At 33.8% G+C, this 25,984-nt stretch overlaps 3 protein-coding genes across 8 annotated transcripts in view; 1 reads left to right on the top strand and 2 right to left on the bottom strand.

Moving 5' to 3' along the window:
* Nucleotides 1–25,984, top strand: part of LOC129744274 (uncharacterized) — a 107,303-nt gene that overhangs the window by 23,323 nt on the left and 57,996 nt on the right. The window contains exon 1 of one of the 6 annotated variants that reach the window (XM_055736718.1): nucleotides 4,630–4,960. The exons of the other annotated variants lie outside the window; for them this stretch is intronic. The gene's annotated coding sequence lies outside the window, so the exon portion shown is untranslated. Of the gene's footprint in view, nucleotides 1–4,629; nucleotides 4,961–25,984 lie in introns of those variants that run through there. 6 annotated transcript variants of the gene reach the window in all.
* LOC129744278 (defensin Lucifensin-like) lies at nucleotides 6,262–6,886 on the bottom strand. The gene is made up of 2 exons (XM_055736722.1): nucleotides 6,736–6,886; nucleotides 6,262–6,604 (listed from the first exon to the last, which is right to left on the bottom strand). The coding sequence occupies exons 1-2, from the start codon at nucleotides 6,848–6,850 to the stop codon at nucleotides 6,423–6,425; spliced, it is 297 nt and encodes a 98-aa protein (XP_055592697.1). The 5' UTR covers nucleotides 6,851–6,886; the 3' UTR covers nucleotides 6,262–6,422.
* On the bottom strand, nucleotides 19,067–19,838 carry LOC129744275 (defensin Lucifensin-like). Its single transcript, XM_055736720.1, has 2 exons — nucleotides 19,638–19,838; nucleotides 19,067–19,533 (listed from the first exon to the last, which is right to left on the bottom strand). The coding sequence occupies exons 1-2, from the start codon at nucleotides 19,756–19,758 to the stop codon at nucleotides 19,337–19,339; spliced, it is 318 nt and encodes a 105-aa protein (XP_055592695.1). The 5' UTR covers nucleotides 19,759–19,838; the 3' UTR covers nucleotides 19,067–19,336.

Below are 25,984 nucleotides of genomic sequence, written 5' to 3'. Positions count from 1 at the left end.
TGGAAATTTCGAAAATGTCTCAAATATCCGAAAGATTACAAGAGCAAAAACAAATTATGGAAGATTAGAGTTTTATCACCTTTTAAATTTTTGGTTTTATTAAATTATTCGATAAAAATACTTGATTTACAGGTTTTGTGCAATGTTATAGCGGGCAACTTTGTTGAATACAAGCTTTCGTGCAATTTATTCCAATTTATTAGTTTTTTTTTTTCATTATTTTTTATAATCCCCCCCCCCCCCCCTCGCGACGTTCCAACTCCGAGTCACAGAATAAGCATTTGAAATTTGTTCCGGCCTAATTACTATTGCAGATTCAAACTAATGGACATCATCACAGGAAGCAACTGACTTGTCAACTGAACTATGTATATCACACAAGCCCATAATTCTTCTTAATTTTGTCATATTTTGTCATTATTTCGTCATATTAATTCACATTTGTCATATTTTAGTATAATATTTTTTTATTATTATTTTTATCGTATTTTTATCATATTTTTGTTTAATATTTCTCGTTTAACTGTCAAATTTGTCATCATTTTGTCATTTTTTTTAGACATATTGTCGTCAAAACTTTGTTATGTTTTTATCCCATTCTTCATAATTTTGTCAGAACGTCATCATATTCTGGCCCGTTTGTCATATTTTTTTAATAGTTTTTTCAAATGCTATTCCAGTTTTTTTTTATAGTAATGTTTTTGTTATTATTATGTTATATTTGTAAATTTTTTTGACAAATATTTATCCTTATTTTAGATCTGTCAGGTTTTTGTATATTTTTGTAAAAAAATTGTAATCTTTTTTATCACATTTTTTTCATATTTTTGTCACAATTTTGTCATATTTGTCATATTTTTGGCATATGTTTTTACTACATTTGTCGCATTTTATGCAAATTTTGACGACAGTTTTTTCGTATTTTTGCCACAGTTTTTGTTATATTTTTGTCTCTATTAAGTCTTATTTTTATAACATTGGTTATAATTTTGTACATTTTTTTCAGTGCTCTTTTATATTTCAAACATTTTTTGTTAAATTTTTGTCATTCTTCATCTACTTTTTGAGCCCTTTCACTCAATACCCTTATTGTAGGGAGTTCATGCGATTTTAAGTTGTTTACAGCATTTTGAAGTTAAGTGGAAGCCGCCTTATTGGATTTCAAGATGGCATTGGACAGTGAAATTCTACTTCTACTTATAGAGCCCTTTCATCTAATACCCATATTGTGGGGGTTTCATGTGCCTTTTAGTCGCTCCCAGCATTTTTTGGATTTCAAGATGGCGTCGGACAATAAAAATTCAACTTCTAGCTGTTCAGCGCATTCACCCAAGAGACATTGTGGGAGTTTCATGCCAATTTGTACCCATTGAAAAAGACTGACATGGATTAACTGGATAAATTCGAGCGATCGAGCCGGTTCTTCGCGCGGATTGTTTTTTCAACGTGTTTCATTGTGAAAGAACCGTGTCCTCGACCTTATTCCTAAGAGCAAGTTCACTCATATTGGCAAAAATAGATAGAAAATTTGAAACTTGTAGAACATTTTGAAAATTTTGAAATGCAAAAATGTTTTCAAGAGCTTTGAGCGTTGAATTTTTTTTACAACACTGTTTCTATTTCAGCCGTATGTGATAGAAATCGAGCTATTTTTGCATCACAGCATGCGAAAATAGAACACGTGTTTTAAAAAAAAACTTGAAGGCCACAAATCTTGAAAATATTTTTTTATCATAAAATTTTCAAAATGTGCTTCATGTGTCAAAATTCTACCACTTTTTCCCAACACGAGTGAACTTGCTCTAATCAATAGATTTTCATATTCAAATCCTTTAGTTTTTTTCTTTAAATCGAAGCAATCGAAAGATTTCCTTTAATCAAAGGGAATTTTTCGATTGATTTGATTCAGTAGAATTATTCAACTAAGTAGGCAGGCTCACAACACATAATAGAGTGAAGTTTTCCATTTCTAATACATTTCATCATCCATTGCATTCCATGGGCGATGGAATCGAAAAGTTATTCTTTTTCTCTTTAAGAAAAACCCGTAAGATCTGTCAAAAGTTGGGTGAAATTTCAGCTGCATCCCACTTGCACCAAAACAAAACTATCCCCCAAATTCGGCAGCGCTTCCATCGCCTATTATATATGTTCTAAGAAGACTTTTTTCATATATTGCTTAGGTATTTCCATAAATACCGAATTCAAGCCGAAAGTTTGTGTTAGAAATGGTTTAGATAATCTGAATAGAGAGGATCTAAGTAAGCATCGTTTAAAGACGTGTTTGACAGACGCTTCCGAAAATTTTCTACATCTTGAGTCTTTGTGAAATTTAGGAGGAAAAAATTGGTCACCGTTACCGATACAACAGTGGAAAACGAGTTTTCCACAAGTAGACAAAGAAGAAAAAGAAGGAGGAAACAAATCAAAATCACAGTTCGAAGAAACAAGAGGTTCAGTGAAAGTTATGCAAAATTAAGAACTTAGAAAAACAGAAAAGTATCAGTGATATCGATTGTGATGCACAAAATGTCTGCAAGAAAACAACATCATGTTTGCGGCAAAAAGGTTAGATTACCTGTGATATTAACGTCAAACTCTGGAAGTTTCGGGTGGGATCGATCCAACTTTGCTTTTTATTTTCCATTATGATTTCAACTTTACAAACTGAACATAACCATATGAAGCGTTTGGCAGAGAACTCCACGCTTCATCTCTCCCTTGTTCCTGTGTCTTTTGCGTTTTACATCTCCTGGTTGGCCTGGCCGTAGTAGTATCTGCAATGCATGTTCTATGTATCAGATAGTATGTTAAAAAGAAAAATGAGGAACGCAAGTTCAACATTTTTCTTGGAAAGCCTTGGGAAATTCGGAAACACCTCCGCTAACATGAAATCGTAATAGAAATTATAATCCACAATCCGACTATTTAGACATTTTCAATAACCATCGTAAACACGTTGGTATTGAGTGATTTTTTACGAATTTACGACAAGCTTTGCCCAGAAAAAAGATAAATCGGAGAGCAGTTTAGTCAACTCGTAAATATGTCTCCAAAAATTTGCTTATTTGATATTAACGATTTGAGCTATCTAAACGATTGAACCCCCCAACTCGGTCAGCTTAAGGCAATCCCAGCTTGGTCAACATGTGCATCACCTCCTTATATTCTTGGCCCGGTGCCGGAACACCGGAATCAGTCGAATATTACAGCCGAGAATATTCCCTACACATGTTCCACCTTCTTATCCTTCAACTCCCATTTTCACGAAAGTCCGCTTAATGCGCATCTGTTCCCGCTCAGCTTGAAGAACTCATGTTTGAAGAACTCCTGTTTGAAGAACTTTGTTTTCTAATGTGGCAGAAAATATGTGAAAAACTCGACAAAAATTATTCTGGCAGGCTGGAAAAAAAAATCTTCGAATCTCCGAAAATCATCCGAATGATACGGAGAACGATCGAGATGACCAGTTTCTGTAGCACTCTATGTGGAATTTTTCCAGTAGTAAGTGCTCCCGCTTGTCATTGGAACTAAATCCGGACTGTAGTTCAGTCATCCAATCGGTGCGCTGCAATGTTAATCTAGTTTATTGCTAAGATTGGGATTATTTATTGGAAGAAATTTATTACAAAATCAATACCTTTTAGAATCTCTCCACGTTCATCCAAACCACAGGAATAGATTTACTCTTAAACTTACTATTTGTGCGAATCAATAAAATTCTAACGAAACACGTCCGGTTTGCTCCACACAGAAACTTCCAAAATGACGAAGAAAAACGTCAAGTTTAGAAAAAATCTAAAAAATAACCATATTGATAGTTTTGGAGCAAAACTCAGAAAATGGTTATTCTATAACCATAAATGGTAAAACAAAAACGAGCGTGTAGGGAAACAAAAAAATAGTGCAGAAAAAATATGACATTTAACCCTCGTTTTCCATGTGCCTCAGGTGATACACTGGTTAAGCTGCCGGATGGAGGTGAAGGTTGAGATGAAGGTTGAAAATTGTTGTGAGTTCGATTCCCACCGCCGGATTTTTTTCTTGTTTCCGGGATGAATTATCCAATTGGATTGGAATCCCGTAACATGTTTCTCTTGTTTCGCTTAAATATTTGTATGTATAGTCCTGCATCATTTTACCCGAGAGCTTCGAGTCTTTATGCCAGTGTGGCGGGGAAGCAATCATATCATCTTTGGCGCAATGTTCAGACTCCGTTCAATTTTGGCAACATTCGATTTTTGTAACATTCCATTTTGGCAACATTCGCATTTCGCAAGCATTTTTTAATTGAGCCAATCTAATAAATTTAATGCTTATACTATTGGTCCTAGAGCGTGTCCCTCTGGTACTTATGCCTAAAAAGTTGACAAGTTGGAACGCCTTCGAACGCCTCTGATCGCGTTTGCCATTTGCCGCTTGTGCTTGATTTCACACTGGAGCCAGCTAGGGTGCTAGCTTAGTCACGCCGAATGGGGCGACGTATTTCCAAGGAGGTTATCAGACTCCGGGGCCCGTGACAGTTTCCTAAACAAAATCCCCCTTCAGCAATCCATTTCACAAACACAAATTCACAGCAGCAGCAGGCTTAGTAGATTCCTGGGCAGTCAGGACTAGAGTAGATTATTTTGCGCCAATTCTGCGCAAAGGAGTACGGAAATTTTACGATAGTTTTTTCCCTAGTTCTTAAACACTTGAAGAAAAACGCTCTCGGTACTATTTTATTGGTGTCAATTTGCGCGTTGTTTAGTTTAGTGTCTAGACATGTCGAAAAGTGTGGTGCTTTTACGCTGAACAACCAGCAGAGAAGATTAGAGAACACAACTCAACGCCCCCTTTAAGTCGCGTAGTTAAGAGGCGCTCGAAAATCTGTGTTTGTTCTAATGTAACCAAAAGTAAACTATCTATCTAGCTAAGTAGTGAAGCCCTCAGCTAAGTTTTCTGAAGTGATGTGATTGTGGTGAGTACGGGGTGCGCAATAATTGCTTTCTCGAAGTACCCACTTTGTATAGTTAGTTATGAACTACCTACTATCACATTTGTTGTTAGCTCATGGCGTAGCGCGGTTTCGAAAAAATGGATCGCGATGCGGAATATGTGTCACAATCGTCGCTGGATGAGTGATGCCGCATGCTTCAGATAGTACAAACCTACTGATTGTTTTTCTTTTACGCTAACAACACGTGGATGATCGCCATACATATTACACATTAGTGTACAGTGTACACTAGGGTGGCAATCGAGGTATGGGGAAAATTCCATGATCAAATTTTGAAAACAGACCACATACATTTTGTTAATTGGCCCAAAACCCTGACCTGTGCAAAATTCCAGCCCAATCGAACTTGATTAGGGGTCCCACTCAAAGTTTCGGTTTTTAACCCCGGAAAATACCCAAATGGGGAGCCAAAGGAAATCTAAAAAATTAAAAATTTAATTTCGATGCCAAATGACTTAAAAATGCATCTAACGTCGAAATCTAGTATAGTATCAAATTTGTTCAAAAATCAACCCCAGAATTTCAAAAATTACGAGGAAATTCGAAACATCGAAGTTTTAATTTTGATGCCAAATGACTTAGAAAAGAATGAAACATTGATCTGGTGTTATCTCGAAAAAAATTAGGCCAGAAACGGACTTTCTGGGACTCTTCGGAACGTTTTTCGGAAATCGGACTAAGTTCCAAAAAGTGGATTTATGATATTTTTTGTGATATCAACAGATCTCGACGTTTCATGCATTTTTTAGTCGTTTGACATCAACATTAAAATTTAGATATTTTCGAATTTCCTCTGGTCCTCTCTTGCGTGACAACGTGATATTCGAAATTTTGAAATCAATTTTTGATAAACATTTTTTTTCGAGATAACATAAGGTTTCGATGTTTTATGCATTTTTAAGTAATAAATTTAGATTTTAACAGTTTCCCTTTGGTGATTTTTGAGAGTCAAAAAGATCGAAACTTTGAGCGCTTTAAGGCACCCTTAATCAAGTCCGATTGAGCTGGAATTTTGCACCGGTCAGTTTTTGGTTCAATCAAAATGTTTTTAATCAGTTTTCAAAATTTTACTATGAACTTTTTCGCATACATCCCTTGCCACCCTACTAAATACAGTGTACACTACTGATGGGCTCGGTAGATTAGAACTGGATTACATCACACACTGATTGAGCGATAGAAAATGATGTACTTATACAATTTCGCCATAAATTTTTGAATATATTAAACGTGTTTGCCCAGAGTAAGGTAAGTCAAGCAGCTGTTTTCTAATTTTCATGTACTTTACTCATGAAGTCCTTAACACTTTTTTTTCTCCAAACTACATATTTTGAAATTTGGCTGAATCTTCAAACGCTAAGGAGTCAAAATTAAACTACCTGGAATTTTCTAAAGCAAATGATAGTGTTATCAAAACAGTTTATCAGTTTCTTCCAGTCATCTCATTTCCCATCACAAGTTTATCCCGGCAGACGCAGATTCCTTCGCTGTTACAGAATCCTCCCCGATAGAGTCGGGCCAAACAGGAGGCAGCACAAGCACTGTGCTGTATACCGAGTCCACTCAATAGATCACAGGTTGCTCGCTTCGCTCTGGGAGGTGGTTCTGAAAATTTAAAGATGTTTGAGGAACGATGGCAGTTGCAAAACAAAAACGCAAACTTGACTTATAATTTAGCATAAAAATATACAGTCAATATGTGCTGCTGAAAACAGAAGTAATTTGAACGTACTTACCCATTTCGTTGAGCTCTTTCGATTCCTCGAAAGAATTGAAGTGTACAGGACTGCGAATGGAATCAACACCGAAAACAGCAAATACAATGCTTAGAATAATAAGCTTTGATTTCATGTTGAATTTTTGTCGACTTTCTCGTTCTGAACTCAAATATCCAATACCGGCACAAGTTGAAATTTTATTAGTTTTTATCATCTACCAAAGAGATAAAAATCTTCAAAACTTTTCCTAAATGATATTTGACGATTGTTTTATTGCTCTGAGTCGATCACCTGAACTAGCCACTAATTGATTGCAGTTAGTGCTATAACGAGCTTAGACGGTGCGTATAGGGTAACGGACCTATTCTTGGACCGCTTTGGAAAGTGGATATGCTATTTTCTTGAATAAAAATGTAGATGTTACAATTTTTTACTGCTTTATCGGTTCATTACACAGATCGAGGCTTTTTCTATCTAAACATATCGTCGTTTGTTGAAATGTAACAAGATTTGAGCCTAAAAACGCATTTCTTCGATCATTACTCTGGTTGGTATTTTGGACCGCCAGGTTTCTATTTTGGACCACCCTCTGGACCTATTTTGGACCACCCTTAAACTAAATAAGTTTTTTTTCTAAACTTTGCTATATTCAGGTAATCTTGTCTTTTCTTATTCTTGTACAAAACTTAACTTTGTTTGTTTGATGATAATAGAGTGAAAACAGAAAAACTTCTCCGTTATATAGTGTGTTTCAAATGTTTTGAAAATTCAGACAGCACACTGCAATCTCGGTAAAGTTTGTTCTGCAGTGTTAAATACTGGCCAGTTGGCTTATATATTTGGTTTAAATTGTTCTTATATTAACGGAAATATTTCAACTGTTACAACAATTAAACTCGTGGCATATTTGCCGATGTGTTGTCGTTTTTTTCCTCCTCCTTTAGACGGAGTTTATATTTCGTCTCTTCTACTTGACAAAGAATTTTTTTTCTCAACCCTGAATGGTTTTAACTTCTAGAGCAAACTGTCAATAATTTTTCATGAAACATAAAAGAATGACTTAATTAAAAATTGGTGCATGTCCAGTTTTCTCATGTTTTTAAGCTTCTTTAATCTGTAGGTTTTGACAACTGATCATCAAACATTTGCCATTAATGTGGACTGTTAGATTAACGTGTTAAACCACGTCAATAGTGCACAAAAAGTAAGTTAAAACAATGATTGGTTTGGTTTCATGCCGATTCAAGTAAACCCTGTCTAAAGGCGAGTTTGGCATTCAACAAATTGATTAAATAAAATAATGCCAAAATTTTAAATTTCATTTATGATAAGTGATTTAAATAGTGTGCATAGTTCTTTCATATCGTCGTTCAACGTCTTTTTACGTTCATTTAAAATTAACAGCAAGTTTAATACCCAGGTTATGTTGAGTGGTCTAAAATAAGTCCCTAAGAAATAAAGCAGGACCTATTTTCGACATGGGTCTGATTGCTATTAATACAAGCTTTTTCGGTTCTTCGAGCTTGAAAACTAGTTTTCAAGTGTTTTATCATAGCTGTGAACATATTTGTAGTTGTTAAATTCATCACAGCTATGCAGAAAACCTCTTGAAAGTTGACTCCAATAATGGCACGTCCTCCTGAAATGGCCTTGATTCGGTAAAACTGTGAAAAATCACAACTTTATTTTCAATTTTCTCTACTTTATCAGCTCATTTGAGTGAATTTTTCGATACGATTAGAATCAAAAGAAGTAGATTTAACTATTATGTTCAAAATTTTCACGATTAAAATGATTTATGAGAGAAATATTGTAAAAGAGCTCCAAAATATGTACCCAGTCCAAAATAAGTCCGTTACCCTATTTGCGTATGAAATTCTCAATAAGGCTGGAACAAATTTCAATACCTTCTTTTGTCACTCCCCCCTTCGAAATTTCCGAAAAACCCGAAGGGGGTAATAAATAAGGTATTTAATGTAAATTTCGAAAAAAAATCAAATATGCGAAAGATAACAAGAACAAAAAAAAATTTTGGAAGGTGTAAGGTATTTCACCTTTTTTTTTGTTTCGATTATAGTCGTTTTACCATCATTATGGCATTCGCGACTTTATCAACGTTGCAGTTGGCGGATCGTTATTGAAAAACTTATCCGGTACAACTGTGTAGACTCTTGGGCTCGAACTCGCGGACATCTGCTCAGGAGACAACAGACTTGCCAACTGAGCTATATCACAAGCCCTAATTTCACCTTTTGTTTTCTTGATTTTATTGAATTTTTCGGTAAAAAATTACTTGATTTATAGTTTATGTGCAATGATATGATGTGCAATTTTGTTGCATACGAACTTATGTACAAATTATTCTTATTTGATTGTTTTTCGCAATGTTTTTTATTGTCCTCCCTAGCGCAACTCCGAGTGACAAAAGAAGGATTTTAAGTTTGTTCCGGCCTAATTAGTCCCGGATTAAATGGTCATATACTTTATTTTATAAATTTTACAGCTTTAGATTACATTTAAAATGTTTCCAGTTGATTTGTGTATATCCGCAAATCAAATTCTAATCTAATAATGAACTTCCTTGGAGGTGTAATTATCCGTATAAGATTGTATGCCGGACCGGCATTAACAATCTTTCTAATTACTGGCATTGTCCTCCCAGCACAACCCAGCATATGTCTGAAAGAAACCAAATTAAACATGTCCCATATCCTATCACCAGACAAAGCAGGATGGAAATAATCAGCCAACTAGGACATTGTCGAATGATGTAGCTTTTTAGACTTTAGTTTAAAGTCCACTTAAAAAAATAGAAAATTGTTATGTTAACGTGTATGGAACATTATTGTTTAGCTTAAATAATTTAATTTATAAAACAATAAAAATGAAACGTCATATGCCGTCATGGGCATCTCAAACAAAAGAAAAGTGAGCTTGAGCTTGCTATCAACTACGGTCCACCTGCAGCCCCTACTGACCAATGGCATAATGGTTGCACTCCGTGATTGGTTCGAGATAATCAACATTGCACAATGAACCAAATGAAAGATTGCTGGGAACAAGCAATACAATCTCACTGTACAAGTTTGAGAATTTCCCACTTTAATATGAACCAATAACGACGCCGCACATAGGAGTACTCTATGGAAAAAGTTGGCCAAAACCATTTTTTCTCTTTAAAATGATTAAAAATCTTTTTTTCGTTGTTTTCAAGTATACACAACTCATTTTTAACCAAAATTTCAAATTTCTTAATTTTGGTCTTTATGGGTCACTTGCTGCACCCTTATAAAATGTTTGTTTTCAAGTAAATTCGAAGCAAACCAGCCGATCAACTATCAGAAATGATGAAAAATACCATTTTTTAAACAAACAAATAAAACGCAATAAAAAACGTTTGTATAATACAAAGTAAATGCATGGCATGCTCGCTATCTGAAACAAAATTAGGGACACAAATCGCTCAAATTTTTAGATTTCAAAATTGAAAATAGCTCGAGTTCGCAAGTATGCGCACGATTTTTCTTTTGGAAATGTTTGAGGAAGTTAGAAGCATTCGTGTGTTATGTGAAATTTTTCCCGGTGGAGCCCGGAAGATAAACTTCAACACTAATTTGTAAAAAAACAATATAGATTTGTTAAAAAAAACATTGCACTATTTTGTTTAGCTTCTCTACTACAAGTGTTCATCAAGAAATGAACGCAATTTCAACCATAATTCATTGGTCATATTAAAACTGAAGATTTGTAGAAGAAAATTTGTTAATAGTCACATTATTCTGCGTGTTACGCAGTCTGTAATTGTACCTGTTTACACCAAATTTTGGAAATTTATAATTTTGATTCATCAATGTTTCGAGTTATGCCATTACAAACTCACTATGCCGATGGTTTAAAATCGATAACACTAATATACAACAACTATCTAAAAACCAAAAACCCTAAAAAAAAATAATTTTTCTCAAATTTTAATTTCGAAGTTTTGGCTAGGATTTGGGGTAAAATACTCCTGTGTGCGCCGGCCAAGTCCGTGTAGTCCGTGTAGTGATTTGTTTTGAGGAGACCGGCTGTACGCCATCCTTCCACAAATCTCACGCTGAGTATTAAGGGGTAAGGGTAATATGGCGTGGAATTCACCTTGGTAAGTGAAGAACCACTAAAAACCTGTGCTACAAATTTCTACAACTTTTAAATTTTCTTAAATTCATAATTTTTTCTTAAGATCGTGCAAAACACTTAAAAGAAAAATGTTCTTTAAATTTGGTTGACTAGATCAAATGAAAACTAGACATGAAATTTTAAGTAGACATTGCATTGCAAATTGGTATGCATTACGAATTTCTATTGTACATTCATTATCTGTTTTCTAATAGTGTTTTCGTTTATTGCCAGTGGTAACCTAGTTATCCACGAGTTTTGCCCGAACTGCTGTTTTTGTGTTCGTTTATTAATTCAGAAGTCCACTAGTTTTGCCCGAGGTTTGAACCTCAAGCAGGCGGTTGCAACCCGTAGAAGTTGTCAGTGTTGGGGGTAAGCATAAGGTTGACTATAGCAACCATATATTTGCATCGTCCCGGGTGACGATTCTGTTTGTTTATTCGGAGAAAGTTTTGCCCCGCGCCGGTGGAGAAAAACGAAAACGGCATAAGTATGCCCTCCTCTAGAAATTATTTTTTTCGAAAACGTCAATTATAAGCTTGGTGAATTTGAGTTGCAGAACAAAATTTACACTTTTTAACTTAAGCAGCCAAAACAAATTAATAATATTGGTACGCCTCTCTTTTCAGATATCCTTACCTAGATAAGCCTAGCTGGGAATAGTTTCTTGAAGAAGAAGTATGAAGTTTATCATCTAGAACTGTTTTGAACTGACTCTTACCTGAATTTCAATTTTGAAAACAAAATACCTATGCTCTTTGATTAGAATGTTTATAGCTTCTGAAACTTTATATCATCGATTAATAATTGATCAAATATTTATAGTTTAATAAAGGAACACTCCTCTTTTGAAAAACTTATTATGTAACTCAAGCTCTAATCACCAATTTTTAATCGTAAAAATTTTATAAAACTAAAAATAAAAGTGTGAAAATCTTCAGATATTTCTTGCTTATTTTAAACTTAGCTTTCATTTACATTCCCTCCTGAACTTTATTTATTAGCTGTAGCTGTAACATAATTTTAAGTTCAGTGCTACAAGTTTTAAAACATAGGTAGGTATTATTATTCGTTTCGAACTGTTTGGAACAAATGGTGCTTTAAAAAAATTCAAGCATACATCAATTTGACAAGCCATTGTTTTCCTTACTTTGTTTTATTAAAATTGGCATTAGCGATATCAAATCAAATTTTAAATCAAAATAGTTTAACATGGAAAGATTACTATCAATTTTACTTCGATTCAAATAAATCGTTGAATAAGCTCACCAAAAATGTCGTTTGCCTAATTTTTCGAAGTTTTTGGAAAAAACTCTTGAATGTATACCTATTACTTGAAAGTTAAATTGTACTTTTGATTTAAAAAACATCGTTGAAATACATCACCCGAGCAAATATTTTGTAGCCCAATTTTTTCATTATTACTCATAACACTCATCTTAAAATCAGACCGGTCTTGTAGAAATATGATCCAATCGCTTTCTGGCGCAGCTCCAGAGCACTCCGAGGTACAATCTTCGCCGCATCGGAATCAGGAAGCCTAACAGATTATAGAAACCTGTAATCCTCAAGCACAACACAATTCTCACTCACAACTGCACTTTCAAATTATAAAAAACATAAAAACTATTCAAATTTTCAATTTTTTGACACGATATGAAGTTTTTGCGTCTTATCAAGCCAGAGCCTACTACGATCCTCCCCTCCAAAACAAAAGAAACGTGGTTGATTAACTCGAGAACTGATCATGCAAATGGAACCATATCTAGCATGGGAGTATTTTTTTATAACAATAAATGTTTCTAAAATGGTTTTGTCCTTCCAGTGAGGAGAGGCTCTCATTTTTTGTATAACTCAAGTGATTATCGAGTGATTGAAACCAAATTTAGCATGGGAGCGATTTGGACACAAATTTTTTTTCTATGATTATTCGATACCCTTTCCGCCTTTCCGGTAGAAGTGAGGAAGAAATGAAGGGCCCCTTTACAATTTTTTGCTTAGGTAAAGCTTAGTTCTTTTAGAAATGGGACACTTCCTTTTGCTAACAACCCCGTTACTAGTAATCGGACATTCAAAATTTTTACAACATTTTGCTGCCTGTGAAGAGTACTATCAGAAGTATTTTTTTCTAAAATTTTGAATTAACGCGTTTTTGAGATATTTTGAGATTTTGATATATAGAAAAGCGAAAAACTAAGTGTAGATCGCTGATATGTTCAAACAAATTTTCTTCGATAAGCTGAAAGTGTTGCCAAGTTATAAGTCATTAAAACCCAACTTCAAGCAACTATTTTTTGTTAGTTCCAGAGCTCGTAAGCTGTGTAGCCGGTTTTTGCTGTTTTCAAAAGCCTAAAAAGAATAATCTTGTAGGTACCCTTCGCAACTTCGCAAATCTATATCAACCGATTATATTTTAATATCAATCTCATGATGGTTTTACTTCGTTGTTGTCAGATTTTGCTAGCAAAAATTCCCTTTAAAACGCTTTAAAGAGGCTTAAAAATAATCAAGTTTTGTTAATTTGCAAACAGCTGTATCCACTAAATTGAAAAGGGCTGAAAAAAACAAATATTTCCGTACCAAGTTTGATATACCACTTTTGATTCTAAAATTTAAAAAAAATGGCTTTCATCCAAATCTTCTTTCTTGGCTTCAATCATACTTAACCGATTGAACACAAATTGTTCGCTTCAAAAACGAATTATCCAAACCCGTAACTGTAACCTCCGGTGTGCCTCAAAACGGATTGAATTCCTTATATATGCTGACGATATAAAACTTTTTCTGAATATCAAATCAACCGAGGATGTTGAAGCGTTTCAAAACGAAATCAATGTGTTCTATGAATGGTGCAACAAAAGTCTACTTCAATTGAACGTTAAAAAAGGCAACTCCATATCGTTTAGTAGAAAACAAATTTACCCACTCATTGGAACTAAATTAGGTAGTGAAACGGTTCAAAAATGCCAAATTGTAAGAGATCTTGGTGTCATCTTGGATTCGAAACTTACGATTTTAGAACATCAGAACACTATTACTAATAAAGCTTATTGCATGCTAGGATTTGTTAAGCGTTTCAGCCACCATTTTCAAGATCCATACACCATAAAGTCACTTTATATATCTTATGTACGATCGATATTAGAGTATTGTAGTGTCATATGGAATCCTTATTCAAATAATCACGCGCAACGTCTTGAATCTGTTCTAAAAAAAAATTTTATTGTATGCACTCCGTAAAATAAACTGGATCACATTTCCTCTTCAGTCATACGAATCACGTTGTAAGCTAATTGACATAGAACCTCTCAGTAAACGTAAAGAATTTTCTCAAATTTCGTTTTTTAATGATATTGTTACATAAAGAATGAACAGTCCTGAATTTCAAAACTCCATTTTTATGCACCCTCCCGTTCATTAAGAAACAAACAATTATTTTACATTAAAGTTTATGACAAGGACTATGCAAAATATCAACCCATTAATCAAATGATGTACAAATACAATGCAGAAAGTGAAATTATAGACATAACGATGAATAAAACACGATAAAAAATTGCATTTAAAAACATATACAGTACCGTTCATAATTGTATAGAAATTGGAAGCACGCGCACTGTCAGTTCGACTTTGAACTTCCATATCTTTTGACTCTGATGATATTTTTTGATCAAATTTTCTGCGTTAGATAGATCAACTATCACACTATTAAATCACAAAATTTGAGCTTTCTGGAGTTTGTGTGGCCTGAGAAACAGTCATTCTACGAAAATCGGACTTTTTGGACTTTTCTCATTCAAACTGAAATATCTCAGTAACTGCGCTACATTTTTCGTTGAAATTTTGCAGAGTGATTGTTGAAATGTAAAGCTATCATGTCTGAATTTTTTGAAAAGTTTTATCGATGGGATCAAAAGTTACGCGAGGTACAATATTTCAGGCATGAACCTAAAAATGCGATTTCTATAGAATTTTGGACGATTGTTTTCATAGGAAACTCCTAATTTATGTTTAACAACCAGTAAATCTATTCCAACCAAAAAATCAAAACAATATTGCGAGATTCTGATTTCAAAACACAAATAGATCTTTAATTTCATTTTTTCATTTCATCATTGCTTTTGCCAGACATTTTTCGACTGATTTGTGGATGGAAACGATTATGTTCTCATGAATCGTCCAAAATTCTATAGAAATCGCATTTTTTGGTTCATGCCTGAAAAATTGTAATTCCCGTAACTTTTGATCCCATCAATAAAACTTTCCAAAAACTTCAGACATGCCTACTTTATATTTCAACAATCACTCTGCAAAATTTCAACAAAAAATGTAGTGTAGTTCCTGAGATATTGCAGTATGAATGAGAAAAGTCCAAAAAGTCCGATTTTCGTAGAACGACTGTATCTCAGGCCACACAAACACCAGAAAGCTCAAATTTTGTGATTTAATAGTGTGATAGTTGATCTATCTAACGCAGAAAATTTGATCAAAAAATATCATCAGAGTCAAAAGTTATGGAAGTTCAAAGTCGAAGTGACAGTGCGCGTGCTTCCAATTTCTATACAATTATGAACGGTACTGTACATACAACTACAAAATAATAGATAACATTAGTTTTAATTAGATTTAAATAAATAAATAAACTAAAATTATATCTGCGGCTCAGTAATGTCAATCAAAGGGATCTTTGGTAAAATTCATAACTTATGGTTTGGCACAAAATGCAGAGTTTTCAGCATAATCCTTGTTAAAATTGATTCTAAATCTGCAGTAGAGTAAAGTGGGGCAAGAGTACGCACTTAGTTGTGTACTTATTGTATCTCTTCAAAGAACAAAGTATCGATCATAGTAATTAAACCAAATTAAAGTAAGGCTCTTTACCTTGATTGTATGACGCAAAAAGTTTTAATTATGTTTGTAAACATTGATAAAAAATCATATTTTTCAAAAATTACCAAATCGTACTCTTACCCCACCAGTGGGGCAAGAGTACGCATGAGGTGGGGCAAGAGTACGCATATAATAAGCTCATTGTATTCCATTCTGGTCCGGTGTAATTGAGGTCTTGAATCATTATAATCGTTTATTAAACAAAACGAAACCTTTATTTCATAAACAATAGTTAAAATAAAACAGTGATTTTATGGGTAACGCTGTTCGCTTAGCAAAGGCAAAGGCGAAGCGACGCAAATCACTGAAAGTCAGACCGTAAAAAGCACTGTGCAGCGCTCTGCAGTGATTTACGAGATCCTCTGACTGTTGAGGAGTAAAAACTGAAGTGAATTGTCCATGGATTTCAGCACCGAATCCCTGGTCGAGAAAAATGATTGTTATTCACAATTCAATACAAAAATATCTTCTGTTGATTACCCTCTTAAGGCGTTTACGCAAGGTTAATTCCGAAGTCCCGAGGCTTTCAGCAATCCGGCGCTTCGATTCTCCGTCCTTCAACCGCTGCCTGGCGTTTTCCAGCATCTCCGGAGAGCAAATCTTCTGGATAGTTTTCCTTTTGAACGTCCTGATTATTGAAAACTTGATTATTCTTTGGGTTAGCTTTCCAAATGCTATCAAAAAGACGAAGGAAACCAACGCGTACTCTTGCCCCACCAAACCTGCGTACTCTTGCCCCCTACGATCATTTGTGAAAAAAGCTAAAAGTGCTAAATATTCCGATCATATCCTGGCATGAGTGTTCCACAGATTTAATCTATATTAATTATGTGTCCTTTGTCACGTATGCAGATTTGATTAGCAAATTTCCACGAAGCGTAATAATGTTTCTAAATACGCATAAAATTACATAAAAATTGGAAAAACTAAAACTTATCTCATTTCTCCGACGTGCGCGAACCAAACCACAAACAAAAACACATATGATCAGCTGACTCGATGACCTGTCAAACCGGTACAGTGTTGCTAGTTTCAGTGTTGTCGTTTACTGTAAAAGCCTAGTGCGTACTCTTTCCGCCTGCGTACTCTTGCCCCACTTTACTCTATAACAATAACATATGTGTTTGACAATCAAAAAGTTACCCTATTTTGAGTCTGTTTCGGGGTGAAGTGTTTAATTTCGGGAACCACACTGACGTTCTGATACCTAAAGTTTGGTTCGATGCGTTTGTTAGAGATTTGACAGCTGTTTCAGTCCTCTACTAAATTGCCCTCAATTTCTTTCAAAAGAGCAGTATTGGACCGGAAAATAGCAGAAATTGAAGGAGGAGGATGCAGCCACCTAAAATACAGATTAGACGAAGTATAAGTTATAATTTATTTTTAAAATTATCATAAGATTACCTTTATTTCTTTTATAGAAAGTATTTCGATTAAACGAATTGTTTCTGAGATACATGCATTCGTAACTGTCCCATTTCTAAAAGAACTTTATGCTTTTTTATCGGACTTCTTGTACTTATAAGAATATAATCTTCATGAGCTGTAAGAAACGAATTCGTTCTCTAATAAAAGGTATTTCAACAAAAAAATTGTACATTTCGTAAATTTTCACGAAAAGTACGCTAATTGTTCGGTCGGAAAAGAGTATATGTACTCTTAAAAGAGTACGTATGGTATCCCTACGTATGGGGTCCCCATCCCTGGTATGGGGTGCCTCGAAGCGCTCGAAGTTTCGGTTTTCGACCCTCAAAAATCACCAAAAGGAGGAATCCAAAGGCCACCGACCATGGCTTAGAGGATAGCATTCGAGTCTTCTAAGCCAGAGGTCATGAGATCGAATCCCGGTCACGGCATACATTACTCTGCTGGTGGTTTTAGCGTTTACAAGATGCTAGCCATCTTATCCTCGAAAGATGGACGCTTAGGTTAAGTAATAAGATTTCTTCAAAGAAACATGAAGTTTCACTGAGATCCTATATGTGTGTGTTCGTTTAAAAAAAAAAGTCCGATTGAGCTGAAATTTGGCACAGGTCAGTTTTGCCAGTCATTGCCACCTTAATCTAAATATATGCCAACGGTGCGAATTGAAAATATTCATTCCCATTTGCCACACAAGTTGCAGTTGGGTTAAGAAATTTTAGTTATCATCCTTGGTAATGTGTTTTTGTTGCGTTATTAATCGCTAGAACCACCCCTCCGGCTTTCCATGACTAAAGCTTTCTAAGAAGTGCCTAAACTAACGTTGAAACACATGGGTACTGAGAATCCTTGTTATTGAAGCGATGAATCGTGATGTTCTTTTTTAAAGCAAACCTATAAACTTCTCTACTAATCTATAGTCTTTTTCTAGGAAGGTTGAAGCGAAGATTTTGATGAATTTAAGCTTTAAATTTCAATAATAAAGATTTTTGAAAATCAAAATTAAATATCCAATCAGTTCAGCTATATGTCTCATCAGATGTAATGAAATGATAATTTGATAAAAAAAACTGACTTCTATGAAAAATATAGCTACACAATTGTTTTTGTCTGGAAAACCCAAATTAAAATAATTCAGAATATATCGGAAACGATACGAAATTAACAGTAGGGGAGATAGGGGCATAACGAACACCCGGGGAAAAATTGGGCTTTTCTAAGAAATACGTATTTTCTCAAATAAATTTTCATGAGGTACAGTTTCTAGTTCCTATAGTATTAATTTTTCAGCAAAAAAAGGAATTTCCTAATCATCTTTACAGAAATATTTAAAAAAAACCCACTAGGTTCTCAAGTGACGAAAATATAATTTTTGAGCACCGGAAAATAAGCTCTCATGATCGTTAATCATCTTGATCTATAATGCAAGCACTGAAACCTGATGTACACATTGTTCCTCAATTTTCACCATCATTAAATTTTTGATTTTTCACTAAAATCAATTTTAAAAAGCCTTTTTACTTTAACTTGTTGACTCGGGGCAAACAGAGCACCATTGATCGGGGCATGATGAGCATTTCCTGCCGTAGAATCTAGCAGCGAATTCAACTCGATGAAGTCAACTGGACCATAGAGCTACAACTTGACTAGTTTACATCTGACGATTAAGCCTATTGGTAAGGTGTCGGTGAGGTAATCAGAAGCCTCGAGTTCGATCCCTGGTTGAGACGATTTTTTTTTTCATTTACTATTATGCCCCTACAGTGACTGATTTTAAGCTTTCGGCAAGATTAGAAATTAAATATGATAATAAAGGTTGAATCTGTAAGCCGAATCTAAAATCTTAGTTTTTATTTTTTCGAAATAAATAGAAAAGCAGTTTCCGATTTGAGTTTTTTTTATTGTTTTTTAATTTTCAGAATTAATGATCATTTTATATTCTTGTATTACATTTTTTTCATGAAACATAAAATTTAAACCTATCTCCTAAAGCTTGAATTCCAATTCATTTTCTTGTTTGTTCAACATTATTTTGAAATGTCAGTCAAATGTTTCCCACAAATGTGATGTTTCTGTTTCTGGTGATCGGATTTGTCTTTTTTCGATTTTTTTTAAATTATCCCCAAAATCTTCCTGAATTAAAAACAGATTAAGACCTCGTTTCCGGGGTGCTTCGACAGGTACAAACACCTTCGTTGGTACAGTATCCACCCACGAAACCTCGAATGATACAGGAAGCAGCACAGGCAGAATGTTTCACGCCGATGGCACTGAGCAGATCACAAACGGCCCGTTTCTGCCGGAAATGATGCTGCGAGGAGTCCATTCTCAAGGGTTCAATTTCAGCTGAAAATGAAAATTATAAAGTTTAAGTTATTGCCTTCTTCAGAATTCTTACTTGAACTCTGGATTAGAAATTGTTAGATTCCAGTTTGAATTTTTGTTCTTACCGGAGTCAAAAGATTCTCCCTCATCTTCACTTAACAAGTTTTCGGCTTGAACAACACTTGCACTGGAGTAGAAAACACCAACAGCAATCAGTACACTGAAAATCAAGAAGTATTGCTTCATCTTGAAACGGTTCGCTCCGATACTCTCGTTCTAGATCAACTGGCGAGGTTAGAATGTGGTGCTGCATTGTGGATCAATGAAGTTTTTATTCGAACAATCTGACTTTCTTCGGGAAAGCAAAAATCACCAAATTTACTACCCAGTGAGCATTCAAATTTTTGTCGTTACTTTTCACGTTCATTAGCCAGTTAAGGTTGCTTACTGTCTGTCGTTTAATTACCATGCACAGTGACTTACGCGCCATTGAGACTGTCCCAGAATTCGGTGATTCTACAAAACTTTCTAGTGTGAATTTTTTTATCGGTACCATTCAGTGACTTTTGTCAAGTGTGTTTTCCGATAGCTTTTCCGAATGAAATAAAATAAAATTAAACTAAAAGTTTTTCTTTAGAAAACTGATGCTTAGATTTAAGTTATCTCAGGTTATACCCCCACAGTGCGTTGAATATTCAGTGATCTCTCGCTAGCACTCGAACTTTGTGATGATTTTTGTGGAGCCGCCTTCAATCATGTCGTTATGCCGATTTTGCGTAGTATCTGTCGCGCGTTCCCAGTAGTTTGGTAGCCTAATTGGCACGTGGGTCACCAACTGTCTCAATTGAATTTTAATCCACACCTCGTTAACAGAAAACGGATTGTTTCATCTTCTCAGAAGTGAGGTTTTTTCTACGTTAGGATTGATTCATGTACTCGGATAATTATATTCGATAAGCGCTCATAACGGGTTGTTTATTCAAATTAATTTCGTAAATATTGACAATTGCGATTGATTCGCAATAATTTAAAAGCACGGAAAGTCAACCGTTCAATTAAGTGTTACGAAATAATGGGAACAACGACCCCATGCTAAGTAGTCATAACTTAGTTTACCGTTGTTGCAAACCTTGTTGACATAAACCTATATTTTACCTGAATCGACGAGCTAGGTCATCTATAAAGATTAAAGACTATAATTTCAGGCTTCATATAATCTAGTTTAACAAATAAATGCTACTTTCTGACTCTTGACGGAAAACTTCGATTTCCTTTTAGCTCGGATGACAAAATCGTTGTGCGCAACACAAGCTAAGATCAAATTTTAAGTTTAGTTAAGCTTCTAGTTCTGGAAATAGTGAAAACTAATTATGCAAAAGTCATAAGTTTGCTAATGTTGCTAAATGATGATGACACTTGCACTCCCTCTGTGGGTTGCTAATCAGCTTGTAATCACTAAACGACTCCAAGTAATTTCACATATTTACCAGCGTAGAGAGGTGCGTAGCTTATTGTCGTTATCATATGCAGCTTGATCATGACGACATGTAATTGATAATTTGATTTAATTAATTCACTTATGCCAATGTGTTTTATTTTTTGCCAAACAATTCTGTGAAATGAATTATACTTTATTGCACGTGCTTCAGAAAACTAGTTCCATTAAAAGATCATTCAAATATGTATATGTACATTTACACTCAAACTTTTATATATTTACCAGCTGACCCTGTGTGCATTGCTAGACCATACATATTTTTTTTATTTGCTTTTCAGAATTTATGACTTATTTATTTCTATGGATTCCATCCTCTCTCCATTCACATTTCAGTGTTGGGAGAGATCACGGACTATCAATTTTAATACAAATCATTTATGTAGATAACCAAACAAAGTCACATGCACATTTACATTTTTTATAAGTTTTAAAGTCATGCAAAGTAAACTTAAACCCTTAAACTTTTTTCGTATAAAAATCCTTTCATGTTAAATATGATCACATTTATCCATATATAGTTTTAGATTTATGCCAAAAAAATGTGTATGTGTGTATCCCTTCCTCTTCCCATCTCCCTACTGACTGAAAGGTAGAAGGGGTCTCAAGTAATCATATTCATTTTGTCGTAGTTATATAATAGCGGTTCCTAACATATGTATTAGCTTAGCTTAGCTTAGCTTGACTGACTACTCACATCCACCTTGAATCATTGAACCCGAAATGTACCTTAAAAAGTCGTTTAATTTAAAAGTATTCTAGTATACTCTGTGATTAATTTCTAAACTTGGTTTAAATATATTCAATACATTTCGGATTCCAAGATCGCAGGAATGGCTCAGTAGAACAAGTTCCACATCGCCAATGGTTGCTGCCTTCCATTTTGTTCAAAGGTCAAATGAACGGAACCTGGGATTTGCTACACATTCACAATGCACAAAACCGATGGTCTATCTTTAAAAATCAATAACGGTACTGGCCACGTCCTAATATAAAGGTTAGGAAAAATGAGAAAGGGATAAAAGAACAACTTTATGCCTAAGGACCGAGGTCACCTCTGCATCCTTGCAAAAAAAAATTTGGTTGGGGGAATGTGGGGGAAAGATAATAATTAGGAAACACTTTTGACTAGTGTTAAGCTGATAGCCTTTTCTCCTGAAATATATTTTAAATTTATTTAAACATTTTAGCGAAATAAGAAACAAAAATTTTGAAAGGTGATTATGACTAAAACACATTCGAAGTCAATCGTATAAACTTGATTTCCATCTTCATCTGTATCTGTTATAGTTGTTGCTCACATAACTCAAAGTTCGAAAGGATATTCGAACTGATGCTCTTAATCATTTTTATGTAGGAATTTGAAAACGTATGAAAAGTGTAAAAGTTCAAATATTTTGGAGAAAAAATGTAGAAATACATTGGAGAAATCAAGGTCAAATAGAACGTTTTACCCTTTTTTTTTTAAAGAGAAATGAAGAGAATTAACACTATGTCAATTTTCCAGCAATTTTGATTGGATTATTAATGTTATGACTTCCCGCATTTGATCAGATATATCAAGATTTAACTCAAGCCCTGTTTATGAGTCAAACATGATATAATTTTTTTTTGTTTTTTTTTTGTTTCGATTATAGTCGTTTTACCATCTTTATGGCATTCGCGACTTTATCAACGTTACAGTTGGCGGATCGTTATTGAAAAACTTATCCGGTTCAACTGTGTTCGATGTTTACTCTTGGGCTCGAACTCGCGGACATCGGCTCAGGCAGGAGACAACAGACTTGTCAACTGAGCTATATCACAAGCCACAAACATGATATAAATGAATAACGATCGCTTTAAACTTTCGAACATTTGAATAAGGAAAAATCAAGTTATTGAATAAGTCAATCCATGTTAATTTTTTTAAACCAAAAAGGACCAATTTTACAATAGAACTGATTAAATTGTTATTTTGAATTGGTGAAATAACGATTAGTTTAAGAACATTGAAAATCATTTAATCAAAATTACGAAATGTTTTTTTTTTTTGCGGCATTATTAATGTGCCACGAATATTTGTGAATATTTTTAACATTGACATCATTTTAGTATTGAAATTAAACTTACAAGTTTTGATCAACTGGTTATAAATAAAATATGAGAATACTTAGCTATAACGTTTTCCGGATACCAAACATCAATACACGACTTCGAAGGTTTCATCCCCGATTAATATGAGTGGCCGACAGCATTCCAGGAAGACAGGACATATTTGTACATAACTTTTGAAATGAGGGTTTGAGACCTCTAGAAAATTTCTCCGTCTTGTAGGGCTGATACCGGAAAACCTTTGGTTTTGACTTTAACTAGATTTGAATTGAAATTTGAACGGTCTCGAAAATTTTCTTCAAAAGTTAAACACCTGATAGTGGTTCCTAATATATGTATTAAGGAAAAACTGGAAGAATCCTCAACTCATCATAGAAAAATTTCTCGAACCCCAAGAAACACTCATGTGAAATTAAGTCGTATTTTCTACATCAATTCTTGAGTATAGCCAAAAAAAAAAGTCCGCTAACTAACCCCTTTTCAATTGCGCCTCGAATAACTGTTTCTCGTACCCAAATATCCTGTCATTTGCTTTGTTATACAAACAATTGTTTGAGAGCCTTGTGCTCATTCTATCTTCCTAACGTAGGAATGAAGGTGTCTCGTCAACATTTCTTTTATTAAAATACTATCACATGGCCGCAGTAACGGAAAGAGAGTGAGGAGTTTGGGGGCCGACTAAAATTATTCAAGAGTAACAATCTCCACTTAGCAGAACTAATGGCAAAACTTCGAAATCTTATCCCATTTTAATAATTCTACTAAAGTTTTAAAAAAATCTAGTTAGAACTTTAGTCCCGAATATCGAATTCCAATAAGATAACCTTCTCTAATCGCCCATACTTTTCCAGAATTTTTGCACTTAATTTGCAAAATCAAACAAACATTTTAATGGAGTTATTTAAATTATGGCTTTGCGTTTAAATTTTTTGAGTAAATTTGATCAAAATTAATGGTAACAATTTTTTGCAAGCTTAAAATATGATTTAAAATTGTATTTGATGTATTTTTTGTATTTCAATAAAAAAAGTCAAGTGTTTTTCTACATGATATTTCATTTAATAATTTCTACATCGGCGAATATTGAAAAAATATTCAAAATTTCCATGGCACGGATACATGGGGAAAAATATCTAGAAAGCTTAGGCTGCGGGGAAACGGATCACTTAAAGGCTAAATATCCTAAACGCCTTTCAGTAAACGATCGTTTGAGACAGAACAATGGAATTAGGCAGCATAAATTTGACCAGTTCCACTAAGATAGTTGAGATATGTAGCTCAGAAAGAAAGATTGGATTGGAAATGAAAAAAGAAACAAACAATTAGTTTTTGGAAGGTTTTGACACCATTTCTGTAATTATTATGTGAACACATTATTTTTAGTTTAATATTTTAATATAAATAAATATTAACAATTTAAAAAATCAAAATTAAAATTTTATATTTAATAAGAGTCAGTTTGGATCACAAACCTGAAAAAATCACAAATGCAAAATAAAATTTTGATTTTTGAGAAATCTAGATTTAACTATTTTAAACTTTACTGAAAATATATTTTAATGTTTTTTTTTAACATTACTTATATTGCAGATTCTTCTTTATCAAAGTTTCAAACAAATCTTTAATTTTAATCGAGTTTACAAGAGTAGAAGATAAATATGATTTGAACCGCAATTATAATCCCTTACTTTTATTTCTAAATATTTTTAAAAAAAATAAAACAAATATTTTAATTTTTTTTTACCTAGGACTCAAATGGTCATGCATATGGTTAAAAAGAACTAGCTTACTACTTTCTTATATAATTAAATACAAAAAGTTTTTCTTTAAAATAAAACCTTAAAATCTCTAATTCATTTTAAAAACTTCTTAAAAAATGGCAACACTAGAAAATATTTTTGAAAGATAGAAATACAAATATTTTTTTACTATTCTTTATGTACGCATTGTTGAATTTGATAGGAAAAATTTGATCACCAAAACAAATTCTTCATCTTCTTACAATACTCACATCACCATTGAAGAAAATGTTATGATTTTCTAAATTCCTAACTTATCAGAAGGCAATTTAAATTTTTTTTATAAATTTATTTTTCCAAGCTCTGACTGTTTTAAAAGTGTATTTTTTTTTTTTTGAAAAATAGTGGAGAATTGTGAGCCTTAAAATCCAAAATGACCGAATAACTAGAAAAAAATTATGAGTTGACCCAAAACTATAATTTCAAAATTCATTTAGTCGTTTTCAAGCAATTTCCGGTGAGGAAATGAATAAGAGAGTTGTGTATGATCGAATAATTCCAAAAACCTGGTTCGCGAACGTTTTGGAAAAAATCCTTATACAGGATTTATGTTCATCTCTATCGCATTGAATAAAATTGACATTATTCATAACTCTTCATTGGACATATAAATGTTACCGATCAGAAACTCAGACAAAATAATTTTAAGTTATGAATGTGTATAAAAACGTCAAAATACAGGTGGCCCTTGATTCTCCACAAGCAATGATGATTATTGATAATTCTCGCTAGTGCTTTCATTACGTCGTATGAAACATCTTAAGTATTCACAGAAAACTGTTGAGGTTATCATAACAACTTTACAATTTGTATTTCACATATGGAATATGTCGTCCAGACTATAAATATTCTAAATAGAAAAAAAAGTTACGTCTAGTTTATGTCAGTTTTTGTATTTTTTTTTTGTAATAAAACTGTTTTTTACATCTTGTTTCATACGACTTAATGAAAGCTCACGCTAGAATTCATGAAAAATTCCTTTTCCATGTGAAAGAGCAAGACAAAACTGAGACCATCGGCATATGAGCATATTTCTTGTTATATGTTTTTTTGAGATTTTTATCTCAACATACATCCGAGATAT

This window comes from Uranotaenia lowii, chromosome 2, assembly GCF_029784155.1.
Source record: "Uranotaenia lowii strain MFRU-FL chromosome 2, ASM2978415v1, whole genome shotgun sequence".
Taxonomy (NCBI): Eukaryota; Metazoa; Arthropoda; class Insecta; order Diptera; family Culicidae; genus Uranotaenia; species Uranotaenia lowii.
The sequence above is the reverse complement of the archived record's forward strand: the minus strand, read 5'-3'. Positions and strand labels throughout refer to the sequence as shown.